The 19,583-nt window shown below is 39.3% G+C and overlaps 1 protein-coding gene across 2 annotated transcripts in view; it reads left to right on the top strand.

Moving 5' to 3' along the window:
• Positions 1–19,583, top strand: part of ADAM9 (ADAM metallopeptidase domain 9) — a 77,955-nt gene that overhangs the window by 36,497 nt on the left and 21,875 nt on the right. For both annotated transcript variants that reach the window (XM_001925664.5, XM_021075120.1), the window contains exons 10-16: positions 2,338–2,419; positions 2,938–3,071; positions 6,957–7,128; positions 8,954–9,046; positions 10,066–10,261; positions 13,660–13,765; positions 16,976–17,159. In XM_001925664.5, the coding sequence (XP_001925699.2) occupies positions 2,338–2,419; positions 2,938–3,071; positions 6,957–7,128; positions 8,954–9,046; positions 10,066–10,261; positions 13,660–13,765; positions 16,976–17,159 (967 nt within the window). The remainder of the gene's footprint in view (positions 1–2,337; positions 2,420–2,937; positions 3,072–6,956; positions 7,129–8,953; positions 9,047–10,065; positions 10,262–13,659; positions 13,766–16,975; positions 17,160–19,583) is intronic.

Raw genomic sequence — 19,583 nt, 5'->3', positions numbered from 1 at the left:
TACCTAAGACTCACAATTTTTTTCTGATGAGAAATTTCCCTTGATTTAATATTGTTTTCTTGTATCATATGAGTTAATTTAAAGCAAGGCATAGAGTTCCTATTGTGGCTTAGTGGGTTAAGGGCCCAACATTGTCTCTATGAGGATGTGGGGTCAATCTCTGGCCTCGCTCAGTGGGTTAAGCATCTGGCATTGCCTTAAGCTGCGGTGTAGGTTACAGATGCAGCTTGGATCCAGTGTTGCTCTGCCTGTGGTGTAGGCCGACAGCTGCAGCTCCGATTACACCCCTAGCCTGGGAACTTCCATATGGTGCAGGTACAGCAGTAGAAATAGAATAGAATAGAATAGAATAGAATAGAATAGAATAGAATAGAATAGAATAGAATAGATGAAATGAAAAAGTGACGCACTGAGAATGCCTAAATGGATTTTTATGGCCTCCTAACCACAAGAGTTTGGTCCTGACCTTTTTAATTAATTTTTAGTAAAATTGTCCCTGAAAGTATCCTCATACAATGGCAGTGGTTTTTCTAGTCCATGAAACTAGAAATAGGTGCTAAGCACACTCCCTGTGTCTTACCCAACCATACCTACCAAGTTGTCTCCTCCATTTGGTCTGCTCCTGCCATGTTAGAAACATTTCCTAGATGCCCTGGTTGTTGTTTATGGCTAAGAATGGGCTCCTAAAAAGCCTTTTGGAAGCACTGAGGACATAAATGGGGTTTGGGGGCAACGGGGTTCACTACAAGGTGATCTGGCTAAAATATTTCCTTGGAAATCCCCTATGTCAGTTTCTCCAGGCCTCTTGTCCTGGCTGGCCAGATGCCCCAGAGAAGGATTATTTGTTCATTCATTTAAAAGATAAATTTTAGATGGACACTTAGGCCCTGGGGTATAGCAGTGAACAAAAGAAATTCTTGCTCTCATGTAGTTCCTATTGTGGAGGAAAAGATTGGCCACAAATGAGATAATTAAATATATATTTGATATTAAGTAAGAGTAAGTAGTAAGGAGGAAAATAAGCAGGGAGGGTAGAGGTAGCAGTGTTGGAGGAGTGAGGTTGAAATTGTGGGTAACGTGGCAAGGGGAGGCTTCACTGAGGAGGTGGCTATTGAGTAAAGACCTGAAAGAGGTGAGCAGATGTATTAGGGGTGTATGTTGGGGGTCCTGAGACGCAGGTGTGTCCAGGATGATAGAGGAGCCACATGCAGACGTCCATCGTGACTCTTCTGTTCCCTGTGTTCCATGCCTGCAGCCTCCTGTGTGAATATGTCATTGAGTTTATTATCTGTCTCTCCCCTAGAACCTTTGAATAAATAAATGTAATGTATTTCAGGAAGGTCTTTCATCTGGAAGGTGGAAAACAGCTTGGCCTGATATCTGAGAACATATCTTCAGAGTTCCTGGTGGCTTGGTGGGTTAAAGATCTGGTGTTGCCACTGCTATGACTTAGATTCAATCCCTGATCCAGGAACTTCTGCATGCCATGGGCGTGGCCAGGAAAAAAACCCATTTCTTTACTTATCTGAAAAATGAATTTGTAATATTAACCTCACTCTCTGATAATAAAAAGAGATAAGGTTTGAATTAATTGTAATTTTATTTCATCTTTTAATTTTTCATCTTTGGCTGCAGTGAGCAGTGGCTTGATGTGGGATCAGTGTTCCCAGACCAGGGATTGAACCTGGGCTGCATCAGTGAAAAGCACTAAGTCCTAACCACTAGTCCACCAGGGAACTCTCAGTTGTGATTTTTTTAATTAAAATGTTTTATTATGGTTGATTTACAATGTTCTATCAATTTCTGCTGTACAGCACAGTGACCCAGTCATACATGTATACATTCTTTTTCTCATATTTTCTTCTATCATATTCTACCACAAGTGACTGGATATAGTCCCCTGTGCTGTACAGCAGGATCTCATTGCTTATCCATTCCAAATATAATAGTTTCCATCTACCAATCCCAAACTCCCTGTCCATCCCACTCCCTCCTCCTTCCCCCTTGGCAACCATAATAAGTCTGTTCTCTATGTCTGTGAGTCTGTTTCTGTTTGTATGTAGGTTCATTTGTACCATATTGTAGATTCCACATATAAGTGATATCATATGATATGTCTTTCTCTTTCTGACTTACTTCACTTGGTATGAGAATATCTAGTTGCATCCCCAGTTGTGATTTTAAAATGTTTTTAGTTTGCCAATTTTCTCCCAGTTTTCACAGGTTCTACCCATCAGTGTGAGATTATCCAAAGAAATAGGAGCCATGTGTACTTCCCATCCCCCCATCAGCCACCCCACGTACATTTTATAACTTTTACCTTTTGTCTTCATTTAGGAAGAAAGGGTTTGGTGGGACTGCAGGAATGGCGTTTGTGGGAACCGTGTGTTCAAGGAGTCATGCAGGCGGGATTAATGTGGTATGTCTTGTTCTTGATGTTCACCTTTGGACATTTGCGTTAGGACACGTCCACCATTCATTGCTTCTGTTCTTCATCTCCTAGTCCTTGCAATGATAACTTTGGGTATTATGAGGGATGTGGTAGAAGTAGCAGATGTGTTCTTTCCCTAGAGACTGGATTACATTTTCCAATATGTATTATGTGTTTATTAGCACCTCAGGTTTTAGGGATAAGGAAGAAGAGTCTCCGTTTGAGAAAATTCAGTTAGAACCGTGAACTTGTTTTCCTACCAACCACCGTGAATAACTTATGGTGCTAAAGAAATTGTTGCTTCAAGGGTCTGCCTCTGTCATCAGTATGTTAAGTCGTACCAGTTTCTGACTAAGGTGTATATACACTGCTGTTTGATGCCTGATTTATCACTTAGTCCATCAGCACAGTAGTGTTGAATTTCCCTGTGTGAAAAAAAAAAATTCGAGAAAAAGCATATCCTTTTAGCTCAGAAACCTAATTAACACCTTCCTATGTTGGGACAGTTTGGGCAAATCACAGTGGAGACGTTTGCATCCATCGTTGCTCATGAGTTGGGTCATAACCTTGGAATGAATCATGATGATGGCAGAGACTGTTACTGTGGAGCAAAGAGCTGCATCATGAATTCCGGAGCATCGTGAGTCACTGAATTCTTTCTTTTTGTTCTTCTTAATATGGGACTACAGATCAGTGTTTCTTAAACCCTGTGGTATACTCATGTCTACGTTGAAGAAACAGGGAAAATTATTCTCTGATCCCCTGAAATTAATTAATTACACCAGTAAGAAGTTTGTCTTTCAACTAAATAAATAATTCCAGAGAACTTTAAGAAGGAAACATTTATGTAGGTACAGATCTGTAACTACACCCTGCTGTAAAGTGATTGAGAGACCAAAAGAATATAAGAACATGGAAAAATTTACATCTGAATTAGAAATTGGAGAAAAGTTTCTGGTAGATTCGTTGCAGGAGGGATTAGAGGATATGAAGCATTCACTCACAAATCCTTTCTTGAAAAATTGCTGCCTTGTCGCTAAGTATGAGAAATCTTGGGGTTCCTGCTGTGGCACAATAGGATTGGTGGCATCTCTGCAGCGTCTCGAGGCCAGTTTGATCCCCGGCGTGGCATGATGGGTTAAAGGATCCAGCATTGCCACAACCACAGTGTAGACTGCAACTGCAGCTTGGATCTGAACCCTGACCTGGGAACTCCCTATGTCACAGGGAGGCCGAAAAAGAAAAAGGGGAAAAAAAAAAAAAAGAAATCCTGACATATTCCCGCTAACATCCTCAATATTCCCGCTAACATCCTCAATTTTTTTTTTTTTTTTTTCTTTTAGGGCTGCACCCGAGGCATATGGAAATTCCCTGGCTAGGTGTTGAATTGGAGCTGCAGCTGCTGGCCTACACCACAGCCACAGCACTGGGGGGCCCAAGCCACGTCTTCGATCTATATTACATCTCACTGCAACACTGGATCCTTAACACACTGAGCAAGGCCAGGGTTTGAACTCCTGTTCTCATGGATACTAGCTGGATTTGTTACTGCTGAGCCATGATGGGAACTCCTTGCATCCTCAATTTTATAAATAAAGGCGGGAGGCAAGAAAAAGATGAGGAAAAAGAAGAATTAACATTTATTGCACTCTCTCTTTTTTTTTTTTTTCCCATGTGGAGGTTTCTGGGCCTGGGATCAAACCTAAGCCACAGCAGTGACAACACCAGATCATTAACCACTAGGCCACCAGGGAACTTCTAAACTCTTTTTCTGTATCAGATACTATTCTAAGCACCTAAAAGGTATTAATCACTTAATGTTCAACAACGTGATGACATGTAGGTACTTTGTCTCTGTTGATGGAGGGGAAAACTGAGGTCACATCTAAGTAAGTGGTGAAGCTGGGGTTTGAAGTCAGGAGGTCTGGGTCCAGAACCTATGATCTTAGAACCTCTTCCTTTGCCAGGGTTCAAAATAATTATAATAGAGGATCTAAGGATGAATAAAAACTGCTAGGTTGTTCAGCTTCTTTTTGATGAAGATTAATTGCGGTGCAGCAGAGTTCCTTCCTAATTTAGTAGGCAGTAGTGTTCAGCAGAGAGGTGGACACAGCCACTGTGCATATGTGGAGTAGAAGCTGAGCCAGAGAGAAAAAGAGATATGAAAGATGTTCATCTTGGAGTTCCTGCTGTGGTGCAGTGGGTTATGAATCAGACTGCAGCAGCTCAGGTAGCCACGGAGGTGCAGGTTTTGATCCCCGGTCTGGGAGTGGGTTAAAGGATCCAGCATTATTGCAGCTGAGGCTTGGATCCAATCCCTGGCCTGGGAACTTTCATATTCCTTGGGTATGGCCATAAAGAAATTTATAAAAAAATATAGTAAATTAAAAAAAAGCAAGATGTTTATATTTAATAAACATAGGGAGAATAGCCATGACTCCAAGTGTCCATTCGTTCTCCTACACTCCTCCAGCTCCTGGAACACTGAAAAAAATAACACAACCTTCTCTGAGCCAGCCCTTTATCTTCAGAGCTGAGAGTATAATTCTAATTACATCCTGGTGTAAAAGGAAGCACTCAGGCAAAATTTATGGGAAAGTTTATCTGCTTTTGAGCACATAGTCTGCTGATGAATCAGAATAGTGCTATGGCAAAAAGACAAAAAAAAAAAAAAAAGAATAGTGCTATGAAAGAACTATATTTAGTAAAAAAAAAAAAAAAAAGGCAATTCACCAGAAAAGTCTTGTTTGTAAAAGATTTCCTGTAGGAGAGGGAAGTAAATTTAATATTTTTAATATTTGCTTTCATTGGTAGTGGAGTTGAGGAAGACATGAATCATGAATTCAGGGAACAAGGAATAAATAATCAGCAATACACAATTGGAGACTAAGGTGAAGAAAGGAGCATTTGGAGATAAGGAGGGGTTGCCATAAAATAGTGTTATAGTGGAATTTAGAATGGTGTGGGGGAGTTCTTGTGGTGGCTCAGCAGTAGCCAACCCAAATAGTATCCATGAGGACACAGGTTCTATCCCTGGCCTCGCTCAGTGAGTTAAGGATCTGGTATTTCCATGAGCTGTGAGGTAGGTCGCAGATACAGCTTGGAGCCCACTTTGCTGTGGCTGTGTCATAGGCTGGCAGCTGCCCCTCCAATTTGACCCCTAGCCTGGGAACTTCCATATGTTGCACTTGTGGCCCTAAAGAAAGGTGTAGGAAGCAATGAGGAGCAGACTCATACTTTATTCATTCACTCATCAAATATTATGGAGTGCTGACTATCTGCCACTCTTTTTAAGGTACTTGGATACCTCAGTGATTATCTCAGTGAATAAGACAGACGCTTGCTTTGCATAGTTTCCATTTTACTGGAGGAAGACAAACTATTAACGTAATCAATACATCAATAATACAGAATTTTAGAAGGTAATAAGTGCTATAGAAAATAAATAGAGCAGGATTGGAAGAGTGGGACGGCCCGGCTCATGGTACTGGGAGAGGTCAATTCGCATAAAATTCATAGTCAGAGTAAGCGTCCTTGATGTGATGTTCGACTGAGTACTGAAAGGAGCTAAGAAGGAAGTTAGCCCCCAGGGAAGAGAGCAAGTACTAAAGAAATGTGGTCAGGACAGATTTTTCTTTTTCAAGATGGGAGGGGGAGTTCCTGCTATGGCGCAGTGGGTTAATGGTCTGGCTTGTCTTTGTAGAGATGCTGGTTGCATCCCCTGGTGCAGTGGGCTGAGGATTCAGCATTACCTCAGATTCGATCCTTGGCCTGGGAACTTCCATTTCTTTTTCCCTTTGTGGTTGTTTCTTTAAAACATATAAATAATCCAGGCCCTTCTTAACTGCTTTCACTGTCATCAGGCTGGTCCATCATCATCATTAAGTGGATTTCTGTGAGCCTCCCATGGGATCTTAAAGAAATAGCCATGAAGGTGAAGAGTGTGAGAAAATAGAAGTCAAGGGTGATGGAGATTTTTGTCCTGAGTTACTAGAAGGAAGGCAGTATCATTAACACAGGGAAGCCTTGGGGCAGAGCAGGTTTTTAGGAGGGACTTCGGGAGTGTAATGAACGTCAGGTGGAAATGTCAAACTAGAGTATGTAATCATTCCCTGAGAAACAAAGGAGACTTTGATTATTTATTTAGTTTTTGGCTGCACCAATGGCATGTGGAAGTTCCTGGGCCAGGGTTGAACCTGAGCCACCGCATGGTGACACCTGATCCTTAACCCACTGAGCCACCAGGGAACTCAAATTTTTCTGCTGTTAATTTTTTTTTTAAAGTTTTATTGAAGTATATAATGTACCATGTTGCGATAATTTCTGCTGTACAACAAAGTGACCCAGTCATACATAGGCGCATATCCATTCTCAGAATCTTTTCCCACGTGGATTATACGAGAATACTGGGTAGAGTTCTCTGCCATTTTAAATATTCATTTCTTGCTGGTTGAAGATGTGATTTTAAATTGTCAAAGTGAATGATCGCTATGTCTTAAGATCTTTCTCGTAATGTTTATTGCAGTGGTTCCAGGAACTTTAGCACTTGCAGTGCAGAAGACTTTGAGAAGTTAACTTTAAATAAAGGTGGAAACTGCCTTCTGAATATTCCAAAGCCTGATGAGGCCTATAGTGCTCCTTTCTGTGGTAATAAACTGGTGGACCCAGGGGAAGAGTGTGACTGTGGTACTCCAAAGGTCAGTTCAATGTGTGATGGTTGCTTTGCGAAATTACCTTGGGATTTGCAAAAAAATTAAATAGCTCAGTTTGGGCAATGCTGGCGTGGGAGCTGAAATAGAATTGAGGGGTACAATGAGGATTGGTATTTTGTTTGTTGGGGGTATGTCTCTGGGATTGGTCATAGAACATAGCCAATGACGTCATCTGTTCTGTTGTCTAGGAAGGCATATTTATTCTTCTGTTTTTGCTACCTTCTGACCATTTCTGTTATGGTTATTGGGTCTTTTATTTATTTTAAAGAACCAGTGTTTCATTTGGCTCTTTACTTGTGAGCTTTTACCATTCTAGCACTGCCATTACAGAAACATTTTTTCAGTTGACCTCATTTTTTTATAAAATGTATTCGACCTCATTTTAATAGTAAAGTGAAGCTGGCCCATTCTCCAGAGTTCTTCATTAATAAAGTTCTTGCTGCTCAAATTAGCATTCTCCCTTTATTAACCTTCAGCTCACCTAGTGGTCTCTGACTTTATCACACCCATTACCCACACTTATTGCTGTAAGTCCATGCCCACCTTTATTATTATTGTCCTATATCTCAGCCATTCTCTCAGAGTAGCCTAGTTAAGCCCTCCTAGACAAGGCTTAGGAGGAAAACCTTTTTAAATTAAATTTTAAAAATTAAAAAATTTAAATTTAAATTCTAAAGAAATTTGTTTAAGTGTGTGTAAGCTTTACTGTATTCTCTGTCTTTCCCACAAGTGCTGCTGCTTCTCCTTTACCTGACCACATACACCTGGCTTTTGCCAGAAGATATCGCAGTCTAGAAAGACAGTCTGTGTTTTATGATGGAGTTGTGATGGGCCTTCCCTCACTGTTGCTGAAGGTCAGGGACCTCTGCTAAATATTTTACATGGTATAATCCTCACAGTAACCCTAAGTGTTGATTTTTCTATAGTCTCATTTTCAAATGGGGAAAATAAGACCTCATGACCTTATAATATTAATCTCTAAATTAACATTATACTGTTAGAATGCCCAGGCCCTTTTTTCTAGGCGTTCTCCTTAGACATTTTATATGTTTTGGAGTTCTCTTGTGGTGCAGAGGGTTAAGGATCTGGTGTGTCTCTGAGGAGGCAAAGGTTTGATCCCCAGCCTAGTGCAGTAGGTTAGGGATCTGGTGTTACCACAGCTGTGGTGTAGGTTACAGCTGTGGCTGGGATATGATCCCTGGCCCGGGAACTTCCATATGCCATGGTGTGGCCAAAAAAGAGAAAAAAAAAATAAATAAAGTGGTACTTTCACACATAAACAAAATTTCCACACAACATTGTATTTCCTGATTTTCTTTTATGAAGCCATCTGTCTGTCTTGCACAGTATTTTTGAAAAAAAAAAAAAAGTAACAGCTTTATTGAAATATAATTGAATGCAATTCCCCCCCCCCCCCCCAATTCGGACTTAGATAAGAGAAGGCTTTATTCAGAAGAAAGACTATTGTAACAGGGAGAACGTGCTGATCTTAGAAATCTAGAAGCCTCTCAGAATCAAACAAAAAGGTTTTTCTTTTATAGGGTAAAGGTGGGGGTAAACAGAGGTAAGCAGAATCTTTTAAGGGGAAGCCAGATAAGCAAGGAGAAATGTTCAGTGACATCTGATAGGTAATTGTCCTGCGGTCACCTGATGGGAGGGAGTGGGGATATTTGTTCCCCCTTTTTGTGGGGACAAGCAGAATTCAAGGAACTATAGAAAAGAGAGAAGCATAGGTCTAAGATGAGTGTTTTATTAATGAGCATTGATGAAATACTTCATTTCTTCTTTGACAGTCATTTTCTTTTCACAGGAGTGTGAATTGGACCCTTGTTGTGAAGGAAGTACATGTAAACTTAAATCATCTGCTGAGTGTGCATATGGCGACTGTTGTCAAGACTGTTGGGTAGGGAATTCCTCCCTATTGGGGAAAAAAAAATAGAAAAAAGGAAAATATGCATGTATCAAAATCGGTTTTCTCTGATTTGTAAGAGAGTACTCTTTTTGATTGCATGATTACATGAAAAATTTTATGCCACTTGTTTGCAATTTTGTATCATGTTCTTTTAGGACAAATGGTCTATTGTGAGATTTTTTTCCTAAGTAGAAACATTTTTTTTCCCTGATTTTAAGAGTGATCCAAGTTTTTTTTTTTAAATTAAAATCAACAATACCAAAATATAGAATGTAGACACTGAAATACCCTCTATCATTTTACTCTCTTCAGGTTGTCATTGTTGATAATTTGTTACTAATTTAGTCACTTTTTCCTATACAAGTGTGAGTGTGAGAGAGAATGTTCTTAAGTGGGTAAACATGGCTATACATGTTTTTACACCTACTTTTTTCAATAAGATTCCATGGACTTTCTCTTCCATTCATTTTCTACAAGGTTGTATAGCTAGTATTACTGTATATGGCTGTACCATAATTTCTTTATCTGGTCAGTTAACGATGCTCAAAACCTTTAGGTTGCTTCCAATTTTTGTTTATTAAGTGGAATGGTTGGGACAGAGTATGCGTGTGAAAATTTTTGACACACATTTTATATTCTTCTACAAATGTGCCAGTCTATATTTGCTGGTATAATCAGTACTGTACACAGTATTGGTTATACAGTGTAATCATCATACTTATTTCCTTGTACTAACGTTGGTTGCTAGCCAGTGTTATCATCCAGATTTTTTTGATAGGTATAAAGTGCTTTTATATCTTTGTTTTATTTGCATTTCTTCTGGCTATCAGTGAGACTATGCTTTTTCATTTTCCATATCTCATGATTTTCATGAATTGCCTATTATCAACCTTTGTTTCCTTTTCTATTGGGATAGTTAATCTTTGGGTTTTGTTAGAACTTTTTATAATTTGATTAATTTGTGGGAATTTTCCTGATATTCTTGTGCAATTTCAACCCTATGACCTTAGTTCCTTCCAGGAGGTACTTTGTGCCGAGGAAAAACCAATGAATGTGACGTTCCAGAGTATTGCAATGGTTCTTCTCAGTTTTGCCAGCCAGATGTTTTTATTCAGAATGGATATCCTTGCCAGAATAACAAAGCCTATTGTTACAATGGCATGTGCCAGTATTATGATGCTCAGTGTCAAGTCATCTTTGGCTCAAGTAAGATATTTTATTTATATCGATTGCTTTTATTTTATTTTTTTAGTTTTTGTTAAAAATGGAAATCAAACATTATTGTTAAAATTGAAGTTCAGGAGTTCCCGTAGCTCATTGGGTTAAAGACCTGACGTTGTCTATCTGAGGATGCAGGTTCGATCCCTGGCCTCACTCAGTGGGTTAAGGATCCAGCATTGCCTCAAGCTGTGGTGTAGTTCACAGATGGGGCTAAGATCCAGTGTTGCTATGGCTGTGGCTGCAGCTCTGATTTGATTTCTGGCCTGGGAACTGCCATACAGTGTAGATGCGACCATGAAAAGAAAAAAAAAAAAGATTGAAGTTCACCCATTTCCTCTCTTCTGTCTCCTTTCTCTGTTGGCAGTCATGGTCATGAATTTGATGTGTCCAAGTTCAGTGGATAATTTTTGCTTTTACTTTCTCTTTAGTCTCTCTATCCTGTATGTTAACATTAAGTATATATAATATGTATTATATGCACAGTGTCATGTTCTAGTTTTAATAAATTCCTATAAATAGTATGGGAATATTCCTATGGGTCTTCTGTTTTCATTGTTCACTCAAAATGTTTTTGAGATCCATCTTGTGTTGCTATATTTTGATCATAGAGCATTAGAGTATTCCATTCTATAAGTGGAATCCATTCTTTTACTAATAGTATTTAATACATCTTTTTATTTTTTTGTGTCTCTTCTTCAGTTTTTCATTTTTATCAAAGTTATACATACAACAGATTAAAGAGCCCAATTATTCACAAGGTTTCTGAAAAAATATATTCCCACATAACATCCCCATCCCTTGAGGCAACCACTTTTACCTTTTCTCGCTGATTATTTTGTTCTTGAGACTGTCTCCAGGTCTTCAGACAATCTCTTAGTAATGCTACTTTTTGATTTTTCCATTCAAGATATTAACTGTTAATTTTTCACTATGAAGGATGAGAAAGAATTTAATTTCCTACCTTCTCTCAACACTTCTCAACTCTCAACCTACTCACGTTCATTTTCTATAATTTTAATATGGATTAATTATAAGTTTAGATAGAGCAGTGTTGACTAGTGATATTATGATTTATAATTTAAGAAAAATGCGGTCTTTGTCCAGTTCCTGGTATGAGCTCCTAAAAGCCATAGAATTTCCCAATTAATAAGAGCCACAAAGTATCTTTTGTTATGTCAGTGAAGTGACTTGGAAAGCCCATGGGTAATAACCTAAGGATGGGGCTGGTTGCCAAGGAACTAACCCTGCCATTAGAAGCTGGAAGTTCTCCTATGGCCCAGTGGGTTAAGGATCCAGCATTGTCACTGCTGTTGCTCAGATTGCTGCTGTGGTGCAGGATCAATTCTTGGTCTGGAAACTTACAGATGCCTCAGGACCCCCCCCCCCCCCCAAAAGCAACAAACCTAGAAGTTAGAAATTTCAACCCCTCTCTGGGGACCTCGGGGAAGCTAAGAGGGGCTGGACATTGAGTTAATCACCAATGGCCAGTGATTTCATCAATCATGCCTCTGTAATGAAGCCTTCCAATGACCCCAAAGGACAGAGTTTGGAGAGCTTCTGGCATGGAACACATGGAGAGGCAGGGAGGGTGTCACACTAGAGAGGGCCTGGGACCTTGGAGCCTGTTCCCCACACCTTGCCCTCTGCATCTCTCCCTTCTGGCCCTTCCTGAATTGTATTCTTTTATAGTAAACCAGTAATCTAGAGAGGAAGGTGTTTTTCTGAATTCTGTGAACTGTTCTAGCACATGAATTGAACCCAGGGAGGGGGTCCTGGGGACCTGGATCAGATAAGAGTCTGAGGAGAGACTATCTAAACATGAAATGGGACTTATTTTGGTTGGTCAAAGTCATGGCACACATGGTAGAGATGTGTGAACTTCTGATGGAAGGTAGGCATTTTAGTGAAGTAATAGGACAGGTTATTGTAGACCAAAAAAGTAATTACAGATAGGCATTTTAGTGAAGTAAATGCTATTATCTACCAAATATGTTGTTTTCTTAGAGGCCTGCAAAAGAGTCTAGGACTAAAGGAACCACAGTTATTGTTTTATTTGGAGATAATCTAGAATTTTTACAGCTATTTCTCTTCTGTGGAAGGGCTTTGCCAGGTTGTTGCCATGTGACACTTATCCTCTGCAAGTATCCTGCATCCATTTTCATATTACTTGATCCTCTGCCTCTTTTTTTTGCTCCATCTCCTTTTATCCCACATCCATTTCTTTTAAACTAAATTTTTTTCTTTTTTTTTGCCTTTTCTAGGGCTGCACCTGCGGCATATGGAGGTTCCCAGGCTAGGGGTCTAATCGGAGTTGTAGCCGCCAGCCTATGCCAGAGCCACAGCAACGCAGGATCTGAGCCATGTCTGTGACCTACACCACAGCTCATGGCAACGCCAGATCCTTAGTGCACTGAGCAAGGCCAGCGATTGAACCCAAGACCTCATGGTTCCTAGTCAGATTCGTTAACCACTGAGCCACAACGGGAACTCCCTAAATTAAATATTTAAACATAGATGTGTAAAATCGACATGTGAATTTCCATTATCAGATAGGAAGTATTGCTATTTTGGCTTCACAATAACTCCAAATAAAATATTTTTAGGAATGTATAATTAAGTGAAAAAATTGAACATTAAGTGATACATACATAAAGTATAAGAAACCAAGAATGGATTGATATTTTATCAGCTGTCATGGCCATTTGTCAATCTAATTAATACCTAAATTAAGCATCCCTATATTGTAGATATTTTTAAAAAGCTGACTCTATTTTCACCAACCGTTCCTTTCCTGAGCTAACCAGGGGTACTGTAGATCTGTGTTTGGGAGCAATGGGAATTAATGTGATAAAAGAGCTACCATACTGTGCATGGTTTTTAATTTATTTAGAATTTCATCTTGTTTAATCACACTTCTTTTAGGGCCTGAGCGTTTCAGTCCAGGGTAACTTTTTTTTTTTTTTTTTGAAACACATTACCGCATGTGGAAGTTCTCAGGCCAGGGATTAAATCTGAGCTGGAGCTGCAACCTGTGCCACAGCTGCAGCAACACTGGATCCTTTAATCCACTATTCCAGGCTGGGGATTGAACCTGCACCTCCTCAGTGACCTGAACCAGTGCAGTCAGATTCTTAACCCACTGTGCCATAGTGGGAACTCTCTGACTAACTTTGAAGTATCATTTAGTTTTACTTTTACATTTTATTGTTAATTATAAAATGTAGAACAATATGTTTTATCTGTGGGTCCTGAAACTTTTTCAAAGATATTGAGGCAATCATCCAAGCATAGGGACTGTGGTAGGGAATACTTTTATTTCTGAATTAAATTACCATAACTGAAAAAAAAAGTGTTTTGTTTTGTTTTGTTTTTTAATATTACAGAAGCTAAGGCTGCCCCAAGAGATTGTTTCATTGATGTGAATTCCAAAGGTGACCGATTTGGCAATTGTGGTTTCTCTGGCAATGAATATAAGAAGTGTGCCACTGGGTAAGTGGAGGCAAAGTCATAAAAGAATGTAAAAGACTGTTAGACTGGTCGTCTTTAGTATCTTTTACAGCTCCTTGTAATTAGTATCTTTTACAGCTCCTTGTAAGTGGAGGCAAAGTCATAAAAGAATATAAAAGACTGGTCATCTTTAGTACCTTTTACAGCTCCTTTCCTCTTTAATTATCTAACTTTTCAGACCTTTAATTTTGCAACACCTAAATACAGAGGGTATGATTGTTCATGCCTTTTGCCATTACTTGTCCAAAATTTAATGGCTTATAGAATCCTACTTTGCTTTATCCTTGTTCTACATAAGAACCCCAAAGAAATACTTTTATTCCTTTTCCTTTCATTAAAAAATTATGCTGTTAAACCCACAGCTAAAGCTATCTGCAGAATTAATTCTGGACTTCATTATTTGCTTCTAGCTCTATTTAATTTTCAAGTGACAAATTAAAAACCTTTTTGTTTCTATGACATTTGCATATTGTAAAAAATTAATGATATTACAGAATTATAAATAAAAGTCATCCATAATATCTCTCTCTGTATGGTCCTGAGATCCAGAAATGCTTTGTTAAATTTTTGTTGTATTTCCTTCTCACATATATAGACATTCATAAACACATATATGTGCATCATAGATGTATATACATATATGTATTTGTACTCCGAGAGCCATGTCTGTATATATAGACAAAATTGCACAGTATGATTTCTACTGTTTTATGAGTTGATGTATTCACTTTCTACTATATTAAGAGCATTTATAGGATATACCCAGCTTCTTTTAACCATTTCCTTATGCTAGAAATGTAAGTTGTTTCTGGTAATTTTTTTTTTTTTAATTTTCAAACTCTTTATTGAAGTGTAGTTGCTTTACCATGTTGTGTTAATTTCTTTTGCACAGTGAAGTGATTCAGTTTTTCATATCAGTAATTGGTTATTTTAAACAAGGCTGTGATAAATTCAGCTTAAGTATTTGTTTCTCTGATTATTTCCTTAGTAGATTCTTGCCAGTCACAGAATATGGAAGATAATTTTAAGGCTCTTCATAGATGCTTCCAAACTGACCTTCAGAATGTTTAACTGACTTATGCTTCCACTGCCTCCTCATCAGTGTCAGAGTATTGTCTTAAAAAATACTTTTCTGAGTTCTGCTGTGGCACAATGGCTTAAGAATCTGACTACAGCAGCTCAGGTCACTATGGAGGCATGGGTTCAATCCCTGGTCTGGGAACTTACGTATGCAGAAGGTGAAGCTATACAAAAAAGAAAAAAAATGGAGTTCCCATCGTGGCTCAGCAGAAATGAATCTGACTAGTAACCATGAGGACAAAGTACAATCCCTGTCCTCCTCCCTCAGTGGGTTAAGGATCTGGGGTTGCCACAAGCTGTAGCTTCGTGGGGGTGGGGGAGGAAAAGCAAAAAAATGCTTTTCCAATTTGTAACATCAAAAGGTATTTCATTTTCGTTTTCAATTAATTTGTAAATAATTGTTTAATTTGTTGTTCAGAAATATATAAAAGTATATTGAGAAAATGTGGCTTCCATTCCTTTTTTCCTGTTCCCACCCTATCCCCAGGGTGTGTCTTTTAGTTTCCTGTCTCTTTCCAGAGTTTCATTATGCACACGTGCAGTCTTACTCCCACCCCCTGCTGTGTACATGGTATTGTTCCATTGCACCAGAAGAGCTGTTTTCTCACTCAGTGCATAGTGTCCTCTTTATAAATTATTTATTTATTTATTTATATTATTTCTGATTTTATTTTTTAAATGTTTTAAAGTATTTCTTAAAAATTTTTTATTCTATACAATTTAAAAAATTTCCTTTCCATTTATAGTCATTCTAAATATTGGCTGTATTCCCTGTGTTATACAATACATCCTTGAACCTGTTTTTCTTTTTGGCCATACCCGGTGGCATTTGGAAGGTCCCAGGCCAGGGACCAAACCTGTGCCACAGCAGTGACAATGCTGAATCCTTGACTGGCTAGGCCACCAGGGAACTCTCCTTGAGCATTCTTACACTAAATCACTTGTTAAATTTTTGAAAAGAAAAAAATTTAAATGTATAGAGAAGTATAAAGAACAGTATGATTCATCCCCATATATTCTGGATTAAAATATAGTTAATATTTTATCATATCTACTTTGTCTAGACTTTACTGACCTTCTTTTTTTTTCTCTTGGCCTATACCCGCAGTGTGTGGGAATTTCTGGGCTGTTCAACCTGAGTCACAGCTGCAGCATTGCTGGATCCTTAACTCGCTGTGCCATATGGGAACGTCCTACTGAACCATTTTAAAATAAATTATCAGCATTATAATGCATTACTCTTAAATTCTTGAGTATTGTCCCCAACATATAAGGCTAGTCTTAATACCATTGTCATATCTAACAAAAATTAAGTCTCCTAATGTCATGTAAGTTCTCGTCAATATTTCAGATTTTTCCAGTTGCCTCAAATTGTCTTTCTTTTTTTTTTTTATTTTTTTATTTTCCCACTGTACAGCAAGGGGGTCTCAAATTGTCTTTCATAGCATTTTTTTTTTTTTCATATGAGGACTTAACCAGGGATCATATATTACACTTAGTTGTCATGTCACTTAAGTCATTTTTTTTCTAAAATATTCTTCTTCACTTTATTTTTTCTTTTCAATGACAGTAACCTGAGGAAATGAATGGGTCAGTGGTCTTTAAGGGAGGTCCATGTTCTGGATTTGTTTGGTGGTTTCTTCTCTCTCTCTCTCTTTTTAATTAAAAACAATTTTTTTTTTGGGGGGGGCACACCTGTGGCATATGGAAGTTCCCAGGGAGCTTCAGCTGCCAGCCTACACCACAGCCACAGCAATGTGGGAAGCAAACAGCACCTGTTACCTGCACCACGGTTTGTGGCAGCACCGGGTTCTTAACCCACTGAGCGAGGCCGGGGATCAAACCCGCATTCTCTTGGATACTGATTGGGTTCATAACCCGCTAGGCCACAACGGGAACTCGCTGACTTGCATCTTCACATCCACTTATCTCTTCTCTTTTCTGCTGTATTTAAAGAGCTGCTTTGATCTCTGTGCTCTCATACACTTTCTCTGTTGAGATTCCTGTCAGCTAAATGGCAATAAACTCTGTCTCTAAACAAAAATATGTAGTTTTTCTTTTGTATTGCCCCTGGATGCATCTTATGTTTGCATTATTTCTCTGCCTTTCCAGGAATGCTTTGTGTGGAAAGCTTCAGTGTGAGAATGTACAAGAAATGCCTGTATTTGGAATTGTGCCTGCTATTATTCAGACTCCTGGGAGAGGCACCAAATGTTGGGGTGTGGATTTCCAGCTTGGATCAGATGTTCCAGATCCAGGCATGGTGAACGAAGGCACTAGATGTGACGTTGGGAAGGTAGTCAAAATATTTTCTGTTGACAAAGTAAAATTTGTAAAAATTTTGAAAAATCTGTGTACAGAGTGAGAGGTTCTTTTCTGATTATCAAAAATATTGAGGAGTTCTCATTGTGGCTCAGTGGTTAACAATCTGACTAGGAACCATGAGGTCTTGGGTTTGATCCCTGGCCTCGCTCAGTAGGTTAAGGATCCGGCGTTGCTGTGGGTTAAGGATCCGGCATTCTGTGTGCTGCTTGGATCCCGCGTTGCTGTGGCTCTGCTGTAGGCCGGTGGCTACAGCTCTGATTAGACCCCTGGCCTGGGAACCTCCATTTGCTGCGGGTACAGCCCTAGAAAAGACAAAAAAAAAAAAGAAGATTGATATTTATTGTAGAGATTTGGGAAAATAGAAAGCTGCCAGTAACAAAATTAAGAATAACTCTGATTCTACTATCCTGATTTCTTCATTGGGTTATGTGTTATATAACCTGAGGTTTCTTTTTAGGGTCATGCCCATGGTGTGCGGAAGTTCCTGGGCCAGGGGTCAAACCTGAGCCACAGCAATGACAATGCCAGAGCCTTAACCTGCTAGGCAGCTAGAGGATTCCTGTAATTTTTATGTTACATTTTCTGATTGGTTTTTATTTTTTATTGCTTTTTAGGGCTGCACCCGTGGCATATGGAATTTCCCAGGTTAGGGATTGAATTGGAGCTGTAGCTGTCAGCCTACACCACAGCTCACAGCAACGCTGGCTTCTTAACTAACCAGCGAGATCAGGGATCGAACTCGTGTCTGCATGGATACTAGTAGGGTTCGTAAACCACTGAGCCACAGTGGGAACTCTCTCTAATTGGTTTTTACTGATGAGAGAAGCTGTTTTGTTTATATTTTGACCAGGTATTATTGATAATGTGGGAAAAAATTCATTTGTATATATTTACTTTGTTACCAGCCATATTCTTAACGTCCCCCCATTTTTTTTTTTTTTTTTTTTTTTGGCTGCTCCTGTGGCAGGCTGAAGTTCCCAGGCCAAGGATCAAACATGTGCCCTAGCTGTATCCAGAGCCACAGCAATGACAACATAGAATTCTTAACCTGCCAAGCCATGAGGCAATTCTCAGTGTTACATATTTTTATTGCAGCTGACTAGTCCCTGGGTAGATGGAACTATCTCCAGTTCCTTTTTTGAGAGGATATCCCTGGGACAAGGGTGTGCTTTAGGGTCAACAGTTGGGTTCTTAGACAGCAGGCCTATTACCAGTTTCATGGACAGGTGGTTCTCCCATCAGATACCTATGAGGGCTGCTCTCTGTTCATTACTTGGGCTCCTGGCTGAGCAGAACTGACCCTGGACTGTGGCTGAGATGGGTTGGAATGAAACAGGGTGGTTTTGGATTTCACAGCCAACATTGAAGTCTGTAGACTTGGTTCTTTTTTTTTTTTTTTTTTGGCTGCACTCACAGCATGTGGAAGTTCCCCGGTCAGGGATCGAATCTGAGCAACCTGTGTCAACACTGGATCCTTTAACCCACTGCGCCAGGCCGGGTATTGAACCCATGGCTCCGTGGTGATCCAAGCTGCTGCAGTCTGATTCTGCAGTTGAGTTTAGGACCAGTTCAGAATCTCATGAGGCACAGACATGAATGTCTCTCCTCAGGTGTCTCTTCACAGAGGGGCACTAATCCCATTGGACCAAGTCTTCCCCAGCATGGCCTCAACTAACCCTAATTCTGTACACATCTCCAGATACCACCATATGTGGGTTAGGGCTTTAACATATGAATTTTCAGGGGACATAACAGCCACTAGCATGGACTTTAATTAATAGAAGTAAGATAATGGTCACTTCTCCCTATGCCTATGGCAGTTTTGCTTACCGATCAGTGCACTAAAGTCTCAGCATTTGACCATGTCAGTTGTTTTGGGTTGTTTGCTCTTGGTTTGGGCATAAGTAATACCCATCAGTATATTACTCAGGGTTCTCCAGAGAAACATAACCAATAAGGGGTGTGTGTGTGTGTGTACATGTGTGTGTTTATATATAAAAGATTTCTTATAAGGAATTGGTTGGAGACCCAGAAGAGCTGATGGCGCAGTAAATGTAAATCTCTAATTTAGAGAAAGAACGTGGAGAAGTGCAAGTGTGAAATTTCAGAGTATTTGTGAAGAAAAATCCTAATAGCTTCCAGAAACAAACTCTCTGACCTGCCAAAGTGGGTCACATATAAAGAGATGATATTGAGAACTGAATTCTGGAAGACAAAGAAGCAACATTTCCATGTTTTTGAAGGATTCTTAACTTTCTGTACACAGCCAAAGTAGCAATCAAGTGAGAGGGCACTATAGAAACATTCCAGACAACTTATCTTTTCAGAAAATTTCTTTTATTTATCCTTTCTCAGGAAATGATCTAACATAATGTTCCAGTAAGTGAGAAAGTAA

Source organism: Sus scrofa, chromosome 15 (genome assembly GCF_000003025.6).
Source record: "Sus scrofa isolate TJ Tabasco breed Duroc chromosome 15, Sscrofa11.1, whole genome shotgun sequence".
Taxonomy (NCBI): domain Eukaryota; kingdom Metazoa; phylum Chordata; class Mammalia; order Artiodactyla; family Suidae; genus Sus; species Sus scrofa.
The sequence above is the reverse complement of the archived record's forward strand: the minus strand, read 5'-3'. Positions and strand labels throughout refer to the sequence as shown.